Source organism: Macrotis lagotis, chromosome X, assembly GCF_037893015.1.
Source record: "Macrotis lagotis isolate mMagLag1 chromosome X, bilby.v1.9.chrom.fasta, whole genome shotgun sequence".
NCBI classification, from domain to species: Eukaryota; Metazoa; Chordata; class Mammalia; order Peramelemorphia; family Peramelidae; genus Macrotis; species Macrotis lagotis.
In genome coordinates, this window is record NC_133666.1 from 453151505 (window position 1) to 453164037 (window position 12533).

Consider the following 12533-nt stretch of genomic DNA (forward strand, 5'->3'; position numbering starts at 1 on the left):
TATGGAAGAGATAGCTATATTACCATTCCCAGTTGCCCTAATGACCAATGACATACATTAAGAGAGGTCAGGTTGGGAGTGGAATGATGGAAGAAACCAAAAAATGGTCTTCGTGGAAATCCAACAAAATGATAATTTCACTAGTTCCCTATTTATAAAGGGAAACAATAAGAAAATAGATTCACTACACATAGTCTGACCACAATTTGGTTCCACTTCTTTATTCAGTATCTAAAACTGCTTTTAAGAAAAAGCAGTCTAAGAAAAAAGTCTATTTTTAAACTCAATAACAAAGTCTAAAAGGAATTGTTCATTTAGGTCATAGATTTAGAGCAGGAAGGCGCAGGAAGGCACAGGCAGATATACATATACATAGTCAAATTCTTTTATTATATAAAGCAGGGGTAGAGAGCAGCAGGTGAAACAAGAAATTCAATAAAACTAGCAACTTTTTAGAGTAAATTGTAACCAAATACCATCCAAGAATAATGTTATATCAAAATGGTCTTTGGCAGAAAAAAAGGTTCCCCAGCCCTGATACAGATGGAGCGCCCCCCCCCCCCACACACAGTGGATTTTCTTAGTGTTTAGAATGGTGCTTGGCACATAGTAGATGCTTAATGTATGCTTGCTTGTTTGTCTAAGTTTACATAGGTAAAAGGGTAGAGCAAAAATTTGAACTTATATACCACCAGAAAAACGGATTCTCAGCAAATTATACTTACGAAACAACTTCTGGAAAAGCAGCGGCTTCATCTTCTAATTGTAGCTCTTTAGCTAACTGTTCACTCATTACATCAGCCAAGGAACATGATATTGTATTCTGAGGGGCGCCCCAAGGACACTAAGACAAATAAAAATTTAATTATATTTCTCAATTTTTAATTTAGGCTTTGTTTCTATATCCTAGTAAGCTTTACCAAGCAACACAAAATTTAGATTTATATCTTAAGATCTGCAGAACATTAATATTTTATAAGATAAAATATGAAATTAAACATCTGAATTCAAAAGCTAAATGCTGTCTCTTAAAAATCAATTACAAGGTAGTATATAATACCTGCTACTGAGGAGGCTGATACTGGTGGAATAATTGAACTCAAGAGCTCTGTGCTCCAGTAGGACATGTCAAATGAATGTTTTTACTAAGTCCATCATCAATAAAGTGAATGGGGGACCAAAGAGGGTTGAAGTAAGCCCAGGTTGGAACCATTAGCAGGTCAAAGCTTCCATGCCAATAGGTATTAAGAGTACTTAAGTGGCCAAAGTATTTCCAAACTAACCAAAATAGGAAGACCCAGGCTCTAATCAATTATAATATTCAGGAAAAAGGAAGAATGCCAGATATAGTAAACAAATACACACTATGACAAGACTCTTCAAAAAAGAGACATTTGTAGTTCTTGATGGTTATAACCATCAGTATAAACTATAAAGATCTCATTTCCCATCTGCCTGCACAACTTTGCTCTCAGGAATGTCATCAGAAATGTTATTATCCTACAAGAAGGGATCACTTTACCAGTACCCCTCAGTACCCTCTTTTTTTTCTGACTGGGTCCTGTGGAACAAAGAGCTCCTCCCCAAACCTCCCTTTAAAGAAAGAACCCATTTTTCACCTAGCTATGCTGCTCTGGATTTTTTTCCCCTCATGTTCACAAGTATCCTCCTCCTCCTCCACTTCGGTTTCCTTCCCCTATTAAATTATAAGCTCCTTTAGGGCAGAATCTGTCTTTTCTTTTTTCTCCATATTGCATTCCCCAGCACTTAGAATAGTATCTGGCACATATTAAGCACTTGATAACATGTCCATTTTTCCTTAGAAGCCTAAATCTAACTCTGCAACTTCTATTAATTATTCTTAATTCTACCCTTTGAGGTCAAGGAAAGCAAGTCTGATACTCATTCTATAAAACAACCCTTCAAACATTTCAAAAAGCTCTCATCATCAATCAGTTCCTCCCCCTCTCCAATTCCCACCTCTTAAGCCCTTCTCTTACTAGGTTAAGCACAACCATTTCCTTCAACCAGTGTTCTTATGGAAGGATTTTGAGCTCTTTACTCTCTTAGTCGCCCTTCCCCAGCTACTTTCCAGCTCATCACGTGGCATTGCAGGCACAACTTAATAGAATATTCAAAATGATATAACCAGAGCTAAGTATAGAGGGACTATTACTTCGAAAACCAGAGTTCAAATCCTGCCTCAAACACTTATTGGGCAATTCATATGACATCAACATACAACATTCCTCAAATACAGGGATAATTAATAGTACCTACCTCCCAGAGCTGTTGTAAGAATCAAATGAGATTAATGTGTGTGTACAGCTCTTTCCAAACCTTAAAACTCTTTGATCTTTATTATTATTAATGCCACTGCTACTCTTCCTCTCACACCATCCCTACTTAATACCATTTTATTAGATTCTAACCAATGGTGCAGTATGCTGGTGAATTCAAGGGACCTATGAACTAGGATGGAAAAAAAAGATTAAACTCTTAATTTTCATTGGCTTCTAAAGGAAATTTAGCATTTCTTGGGGCATCCAGGTGGCATAGTGGATAGATCACCAGCCCTGGAGTCAGGAGTACCCAAGTTCAAATCTGGCCTCAGATATTTATTAATTGCCTAGCTGTGGACTTTAACCCCACTGCCTTAAAATAAAAAAGAAATTTTGCATTTCTTTCAATTATGAATGGAGGCAAAAACCAGGATAGTTTCATATAGTCCATAGTTTCAATAGCCCACCAAAAGGTCCGAGACACACAAAAAGGTTAAGAATACCCCTAATCTAAATTAGTACTACCTGAAGAGATAATAAATTCCTTAGGAGTAAGAAAATATCTATGTACATACACATAAATAGACACACACACACATATATATATATATTTATATATATATAAAATAAGTCAAGTTGTTATTTATATCCCAAACTAAATTCACGTTTCCTAGACTCTGCCTGATACCCTGGAAGTGCTCTAACTTGGTCTAACTTAAACATTTTCTGAACTTCAATAATCTTTTAAGAGAATTCCAGGGGGCAGCTAGGTGATACAGTAGATAGAGTACCAGTACTGGAGTCAGAAGGACCTGAGTTCAAATCCAGCCTCAGACACTTAATAATTGCCTAGTTGTGTAACCTTGGGCAAGTCACTCTTAACCCCATTGCCTTAAAAAAATACACACACACACACACACACACACACAAACACACACACAAAGAGAGAATTCCATGCCCATCACTGGGAATAGCTACATAAACTGCAGTATATTATTTTAATGGAATAGTATTGTGTTATAAGAAATGACAAGCAGATGATTTCTGAAAAACCTAGAAAGACTTAAATGAACTGATGCATAGTAAAAGGGAACAGAATCAGAACTTGTACAAAGTAACAGCAATATTGTTTGATGAAGAACCCTGAATGACTTGGCTACTGTCAAAAAAAAGGTCAAGACAATCTCAAAGGACTAATGATGAAACACATATCCACCTCCAGAGAAAGAATTAAGACTGAATACAAACTGAAGCATTGCTAGTTTTCACTTTCTTGCAATTTTCCCCATTGATTTGAATCTTCTTGTACAAAATGACTAATATGGAAATGTTTTACACAATTACACATGTATAATATATATAATTATCATCTTGGAGAGGGGAGGAGAGGGAAGGACAGGATTTGAAATTCAAAATTTAAATAAAAATGCTATTTTCTTTTAAACAAGGAGGAATTCTAACCCTTTTCAAAGGACCCAGGCTCTTCTGTCTTTGGCCCTAGGGTTTTTGACTTCAAGACTATTCTGCTAATCTTTAAACTCTGGTCATCCTACTTGCCCTGCTGCTGATATCCCAACTTTTTCTCACCTGGCCTAACAAGTCTGAACTAAGTCTCTAGGAGTTATGTCTCATAATCCCCAGAAATAATTCTTCACATGCCATTCAGCTATCTACCCACAACATCTTGCCATCTGGTTCTGACCTGCTTCCTCTCAGTCAGTCAGCACCCCTTTCTTCATTATTCATATCCAGAAATATAATGTTATTGGTTTTAATTAATAATGTAAGTCATCTATTTTCCTTCTCCATTAAAAGCACACAAGTACATTATAGCCCCCTCATGACTGGATGAGTCTTATTCCTGATCTAGTTTCTATTCTTTCTCCCTTCCAATGTGCTCTTCATATAACTACCAAAATTAATCTTCAAAACTCATCAATTTAATTCAATATAGATTCCCGGCAATAGCTACCAACTACCTAAGTATGGGTCAACAACTTAATGCAAACATTAAAAAAAAAAAAGAACAGAGATGATTTAGTGGAATTGCAACACCAGTCCAAGGTAATGTTTGCTTTTGATAGTCTTCCACATTCCTTTTTCTCTATTCTGGTGCTTTCAGACATTTCTAGACATTCAACTTCTCAGACAATTAATTGACTAGCAACTAATTCTGTTCAGGAATAATCAAGATGTGAGGACTGTTTACATTTTTAAAGGAACCTGGCACATACTACAGAAGCCAGAGGTAGGCCTATGGGATCAAATTTAAATTCAAACCAGCATTTAAAGTCTTCTACAAACTTTCACCCACCTTTCCAAGTTTATCTAAGAATATCAATTATTTCTAGAATGTTCCACCTCTTTTTAGTTCCTCACTTTGTTTAAAGCTCAGTTGAAACATATCTCCTGTATGAGGCCTTTCCTGATCTCCCTTCTCTAAAATTACTTTGTATAGACTCATATAAAGTATGGACTTTTTCCTGTAACAGAATGCAAACCTGAAACCAAGGGTTGGTTGTTTCATATTTGCCTTATATTCCTAGTGCCAGGCACATAATGGTCATTTTAAAAAATAACCTAATATAGTGAATATTCTCCAAAAAATCTCTAACAGCCAAGTTCATTGCTTCATTATTCTTAATTTTACTATGTTCCTACCACTAAGTAAAGTTCCTCCTTATTAAGAAATATTCTTCCTATTCATTAAAGAGCAAGATTTATATCTTACTGTATACCTCCCCATCTTTTACCATTAATACCTAGGCACTCAAACAACAGACTAAAATTTATTTTTGTAGATGTGGCCAGAGGCAAATCCAAATATATCTCCAACCATTTTGTACATCTTATAAAAAATACTTGCTCCAAAAATTAGACCAAATTTCTTCCTTCACTTTGTCAGCTTCCTAATTACCTAATATTTATTATCACCCACCATATATTAAAAAATCAGTAACTTACCAAAAGAAATACATAAAATTAACATCCACTTAATCTTAAGGAATCAAAGTCTGCTCTAGGGCCACTGTTCTTCTGAATAACATTCAGAAAAAACCCTATTATGATTTTTCATTTTACTTCTATCTCCATTTCTTCCACAGCCCCATCAACTACCTGGCTAGACAGAGTACCCTTCCTTTCTCCTCTAGTTCACCAGGCCTGGAATTATAAATAAATCGTTTCTACCAGAGTTCTTGGATTGGGATGTATCACTATGCTCTCTAAGGCTCTAAGGCTCAACTCAACACCCCTGTAAGTTTTTGACTAACGATGCCCTTTCTCTGGATACTAGTTCCCTAATTGTTTTGTCCCCTGATCCCCATTAGAAAAAGGAGGCCTATAATACCCATCAACATAATGCTTCACTGTCAAAAGCTGAAATCCTCTGCTTTTGATCTGTGCTTAGCAGAAAGCAATCGTGTTTAATAAGCAGTAATGCTTAATAAGTGCTTTTTCAGTCATTCATTCAAGCTCACTCATAATACAAGGGGTTAATACCTCTTTCTTATATAGGAAAATTATTCTTTATATAAAAACACAATACTGGAAAAGAATGTTTAATTTTTATTTGCATTTCTTAAATGACCACAGCAAGTGCTTTCCTGAAAAATGTAAAGTCATGAGAGGCACTAAAATTATCATCTTAGTATCACTTCTATACAAGTGGCCTTGATATTTAATATAAAACTTAACTCTATTAAGTGAGCAAACAAAAAACTCATTAACATAGTTCTCATGATGCTAAGGTGATTCTCATTACTTTAAAGCACTTCTTAAAGGCACTTGATTTCTTTAATTTCATCCGTGACTGAATTTTTTTAACCAAAAATTATTCCCCCTTTCAGAAGATATGTAACTTAAAAAGATTCTAAATGACTTGTTCACTCACGATGAAAAAAAAAATCCACTGTTGAAACCACAATTTTTATTTTATCTATTCAGAACCATATTTTGTTGGCCACAAAATCTTAGGTACAAAAGCAAGTTTCAGCAAACTAAAACACACCATAATCAATAGGACAAAATGAAATGGTGATTCATTCTCCTATAATGATTCATTCTGACTCTATAAACATTTGTCAACGGATCATAAAAAAGAAAATACGTAATGTTAAGTTTCTGCTTGTAAGAAAAGTAAGGACACCGTCCTTAACCAGGACTCATCCACTTCCTTGAGAAAGCCTACTCCAGACTTTTAATTTTGAGGCGCCACTCCCCAAGACCTCCAGTGCTGGAGGGGGAAAGCTTAAATATATCTTTCCCTCTTCGACTTTGTAAGATGAATTGTGGGGGGCGGGTCCCTTACATCTGCTGAGGAGAAGGAAGGTGGGAGGAACTCTGCCAACCACGGGCCACCCCAAGCAACAAACCGTGAGAGCTGGTCTATAACAACCAACGTTTCGAACTCCTTTTTCAAAGAATTCAAGGGAGGACGATCCTCGAGGTTCAAACAACAGTAAGGCAGGCAAGGAGCAGAACCCGTCCCGCCACTGCCCCGCCTCTCCGCCGCCCCTCCCCCACGGGCACTGCCCCTCTGCCAAGGCCCCAGGACCCCGCGCCCCCGCCTCCCGCCCGAGGGGGAACTTTCGATCCAGGGTCTCGGTTCCCACCAGGGCCCCCGCCCCTCACCTTGTTTGGCCCCCAAGCCGATCCCGGCCTGGGCTCAGGAGTAGTGACGCCGACCAGGTCCATCTGCAGAGAACGCGCGGACGGAGAAGCGAGCGGGAGGAGACAGCGCGAGCACCGCCGGGGTCTCGGACGAGGAGGCGGAGGGGCTGGCGAGACCCGGTCCAGGCGGCGGCGGCGGCGGGAGCCGGAGGCGGAGGTGACAGATGGCGACAGCAGCGTCCGGAAGTGACCCTCTTCTCTTCCGCCCTCACCCCGGAGACGACAGCTTCCCATTGGCGCTCCCTCCGCTCGCTTCCGCTTTCGTCACCCAGCTCCCTGCCCCACCCACCCGGGCGTAGACATCACTTCCGGCACAGGTGCCGGAAGCGAGCCCGAGTCGGTGTCCGCTCCCTGGTTGTTTTCGAGTCCCCGGAGCCCGACTTACGGGGAGGGGGAAGGGCGTGCCGCGTCCGGGTGGGGTTGCATTCTGACTGGCCGCGGTTCCTGGAGAGACCCGGATGTTAGTGACGTCATCGGCCCGCTTCACCCCCTAGCAGGGACCGGCCCCATCCCATTTCGCCCGGTCTTGATTCGGGGGGTAACGGGCCCTACAGTGGGAGGCTCGGGAGCAGCTTTGGAGATGATCCGAGGGGTGCACGGGGGCCACAGATCTGGGGCTGCATATTGCCAGGGTACCCGCCCCTAACCAGGACCCACTTCCTTGCCAAAGCCTACTCCAGACTTTAATTTTAAGGCATCCAGGACCTCAACCTACAAGTTATCCTTTGACCTTCGAAATGGGAAAAAAAAAAACTGAATTTAGAGTCAGAAGTGCTGGGGTCAAATCACTTGATTGTAAATCCGAGCTCTTTCACCTGCTATCCATGTAACTGGCCAAGTGGCTTAACTCGCTGAATCCCAGTTTTCTCCTCTGTAAAATGACCCTTTAAGGTCCCTAGTGGTTCTGAAACCATGAAATTTCCTCTTTCCTCAATAATCAATCAGTTGCCAAATCTTGATCCGACCTTCAGTATCCTCCATTCATTCCTCCCTTCAACTCTCAATTGCAATATCCTCCTAATGAATACTTGGTGCCTCTACTTCCCCTCATCTCTCTTCTTTTTTAGAGGCAACTGGAGTTACGTGGCTTGCCCAAAGTCACACAGCTAATACCTGTCTGTGGGCATATTTGGATCAGCTCCTCCTGGCTTCTGAGCCCCAGTCCTAGAATCAGGAGCACTTCAGTTCTAATCTACTCTCAGGTATCAGTTGTGTGACTTTGGGAAAGTCACTTAACCCTGATTGCCTCACATCCAGGGCCATCTCTAGTCATCCTCATCCATAACTGACCACTGGGCCCAGATGGCTCTGGAGAAAAAAGTGAGGCTGTTGACAGCCCCCCACTCAAATCTAATTCACATGCTTATCATGGCATCACCTCCCTGATGTCATGGTTTTCCAGAACTAAATTCAAGCATCATCATCATCATCATCATTATACAATATACAAACTCTTAAATCCATCTAACACACTTAGCTGCCAAATCAATATTACTAAAGCAGTGGTCCTTCCCTTCTAAAAATCTCAAGTGATTTCCAATTGCCTCATATAAAATCAAATCTGGCCTCCAATTTTATTTCTTATTCTTTTTCCCACTTTACATTTCTAATGGAAGATTTCTAATCCACATCTTAATCCAATGTAATTGGTTAGTTCTAATAAAAATGGCCTGCTTGCTGCTCCCCACACTTGTTTCTCTATTTCACCTTTTCTGCCTTTGCAGAAGCTGACCCATGGCTACAGTACTTCCTTTCCCTCTCGTTTTTCTAAACCCTTAACTTCCTTTAAACACTCGGCTCGACTGCTACCTATTATAGGAAGCATTTCCAGTGATTCTCAGTTGTTGGGTACCTTCTCACCTCAAATTATATGTACCATCAACTGAACTGAAACAGACCTCTTAACGTGCAGGTGGCCAGAGTCAAAAGACACAGGTTAGAGACAGGAAAATTAGGACACAAACAGAAGTTTAATTTCAGAGTCAGGAAAATAACCTCTGTGGATGGAAGATCCCCCTCTTAAAAAGGAGGACTTACCATCTAGGGCCTTTTATAGATAAGAAAAGGGTTGACTCAATCATTCTTAGATCTTGAGGCAGTTCTCCTGGTTGGAATTTCTTGGGAAAATACTGGCATTCGTGGGTCCCATGGGAACAATCATTGTCCCAAGTCTTGGGACCACCCTGAAGGATACAGAGTAAGAGCTCTGTAAAGGGAATACAGTTGCAAGAAATAGGGATTGTGAACATGTGATGGATGACCCTGGGAAATAGGGGGAGCTAAATCCCTCAGTGAATACGTGATGCTGGTCCAAGCAATTGTCTTCTTGAAGAAGACCATGACATCAGGGAGGTGATGCTATGACAATGCACATGAATTGGATCTGAGTGAAGAATGTTGTGCTAAGTCACCAGCATCAAGCTCTTTTTTCCAAAGCCATCTAGGTCCAGTGGCCAGATAGGGATCAGGATGATGGCCCTGGATTCAAGGCAATCAGGGTTAAGTGACTTGCCCAAGATCACACAGCTAGAAAAGATGAAGTTTTATAGATTTGAACTCAGGTCCTCCTGACTCCAGGGCCAGTGCTCCTGACTCCAGGGCTGGTCCAGAAAGTGAGATCATTCCAGAGCACAAAGGATTATTGTTGTGCCAAACTCAGGGCACAACCTGCTTGCTAGGCCTTAGCTGTGAGAAACAGGGTATCCCTAAAATATTTTGACAGTACTACTATATATTGTATTCTATCAGGAGAATGTTGTCATTGAGGTAGGCATTGTTTTAGAGGCTTTCTAATCTTTTGTATTCCAGTCTTTTGCATATTGCACTCTTTTTAGGCTTAATAAATATTTGAATTGAAATGGGTTGAATCATAGAGTTATCAGACCAGATTCTCAAGGTTTAGAGAGGTCCCCTTAAATTAGACTGTCATTCATTTCACTAATTGTTGAAACACAGAATTGAACCAGTGACCTTTGTCCCTATATCATCTTTGTGGAGAGTCATAATAGTCAAATAATGCCCCTGATTGGTCCTTTTTACTCTTGGCTCCCCTGCTACAGAATTTATTTCAAAATTTCCACAATAAAATGTTGTAAAACATTAGACAAAGCAGGATGGGGGTGAGGTGAGTACAGGGGCAAGTCTGATAAATCAGATTCATAGATTTGTGAAAAGTGGAAGTAGAATTCCCCTTGATGTCCTCAAGCAAGTTAGGGTATGAGAGGAATTAAGAGTGAAAAATTATAAGTTTAGAAACTGTATATGGAGCTACAAATGAGATGAATTTTGGAGGAAAAGAAAAAGAAGGATCAAAAGGTGAGGCTGTGAAATTAGGTTGGAATTCTTGTAAAGAAAAAAAAACAGAAGGAAGAGTTTAGGCAGAGAAGACCACAAAACATGTAGAATACTTCTTGGAAAGGGCAGGAAATTGGAAATCAGAATTAGGATAGTTGTGGCTGCTTACTTCAGACTCACAATGTATATGGCTTTAAAATTTTAAATGATACTTTTCAAATATTGTTTTGTCATTAAGATAGCATCTAACCACAAATAATCACTAACTTTGAAAAAAGAAAAGGTAGTTAGAAGATGCTCTCATTCAGAATCAATGATGGAGTAAAAGACCATTTTAATGTGAAATTGAACCAGAGCAGTAGTTACAAAGAATACCCTTTAGCTTGTGGTCCATAGTAATTTTGATGAGCTCTCTCATAGAGATCATTGACAAACTAATTTTTTTCTAAACAAAGGTTAGGTCAAGAATCCCTGCTGTCAAAAGAAACCAAGTCAATGTGCCTTTTGGTCCTTTCAACTATCGGGTGACAGTGAAAAATATTTCATTATCTCCTCAGAGTTAAACCTTTTCATTCATTTATTTAATAAATATTTAATGCTTGATCTTAATTTTAAAAAAATCAGTAGCCTATACTTTCACTGCCAAGATGGTAGGACCCCACTGAAGCTCTCCGAAATTCCCCTCAAGGCAACTAGAAAATCATCTCAAAATTGATGTAGGAGCAGGTAAGCAGCTTACCAACCCAGCAGGAAAGGTGTATTTCCTTGGAGAGGGAGAGAAGCAAGGTCCAAGAGCAGCAGAAGCAGCAGCAGCAGTCAGCCTCACAGCAAGGCTCCAGGCCTGGGGCGAACCACTATTGTGGCCCCATCCTCCAGCAAGGGAGCAGGCAAATGAGCAATCTGTGCTGGGCAGCAAGGCCCCACCCTAGTAACCCCACCCTGTAAGACCTCTTTGCTGACCAGTAGTGAAACCCTGCCCCAAGGTTGACCAACAGCAAGACCCCACCCCAAGGCCAACCAGCAGAGAGCCTCTGTTTCCATAGCAACTCAGTATCAGGGCCACAGCCCTGGAGAAGGCTGGCAGCTAAACCCCCCATCCAGAGAGGTCAACAAAGAGCTCTACCAGCCCCAGGACAAGCCAGAAGGGAAGCCAGAGAAAGCAAGTAGCTAATTCCTAACCCAATGAAAATCAGCAGTAAGACCCAGAGCCCCAGCACAAAAAGCTTGGGATAGTGAAGGATCAAAGCCCAACTGTCATATTAAAACTAGTTACCAAAAAAAGAGAAAAATAATGAGCAAGAAACAAACAAAAAAAAAAGCTTGACTATAGAAAGTTACTATGGTGAGGAAGGATCAAGGCACAATGGTGTCAAAACGGCTACATGTGAAGCCTCAAAGGAAAATGTAATTTGGTCTCAAGCCCCAAAAAGAATTCCTGAAAAAGCTTTAAAAGGATTTTAAAAAAAGCAAATTAGAAAAAAGAGAAGAAAAACTGAGAAAAGAAATGAGAATAATGCAACTAAATATAGAATCAATAGCAAGGGAAGAGATATTTATATAAATTTACTGAGGAAAAAAGTTCCCTAAAAATAGAATTGACCAAATGGAAAAAGAAGTGCAAAAACTCGCTGAAGAAAATAATTCCTTAAAAATTAGAATTGAACAAGTGAAAGTAGTGCATCTATTATCCATCAAGATGTGATTAAAATAAAAAATGAAGAATGTAGACAAAAAAAGATGAAATTTTCATTGGAAAAACAACTAAACTAGAAAATAGATCCAGGAAAGATAGCACAAACTATTGTTCTACTTGAAGATCATGACCAAAAAAAAATGTGTGGACAACATCTTTCAAGAAATTATCAAACTACTATGATAAATTAAAATCAGAGGGAAAATGGAAACTGAAAGAATCCACTGATCACCACCTAAAAGAGATATCAAAGCATCTAGATACCTAGAAGCATCATAAACAGATTTCAGAGTTTACAAGGGAAAATATTATAAATATTATAAACAGTGAAAAAAGAAAATCAAATAGCATGGATCTGTAGACAGGATTATATGGGATTTGGTAGTTTTCACATTAAAGAACTAATGGCTTGTAATATGATAATACTAGAAAATAAAGCAGTTATGATTACAACAAAGAATCACCTACCCAGCAAAATTGAATATAATTTTTCAGGGGGAAAATGGATATTTAATGAAATTGAGAACTTTTAAGAATTTTGAATTGAAAGACCGGAAATGACTAAAAAAAAATTTGATCTCTAAATGCAAGAC

General features: G+C 39.5%; 1 protein-coding gene across 1 annotated transcript in view; it reads right to left on the reverse strand.

The window, feature by feature from the left end:
- RIOK3 (RIO kinase 3) overlaps positions 1–11163 on the reverse strand; it is a 26891-nt gene extending 15728 nt beyond the window's left edge. Inside the window, exons 1-3 of the mRNA XM_074200074.1 lie at positions 10987–11163; positions 6915–7397; positions 726–844 (exon numbers count right to left, since the gene is read on the reverse strand). Of these exons, the coding sequence (XP_074056175.1) occupies positions 726–844; positions 6915–7187 (392 nt within the window). The 5' untranslated portion in view covers positions 7188–7397; positions 10987–11163. The remainder of the gene's footprint in view (positions 1–725; positions 845–6914; positions 7398–10986) is intronic.
- Between the last annotated feature and the right edge of the window lie 1370 nt (positions 11164–12533).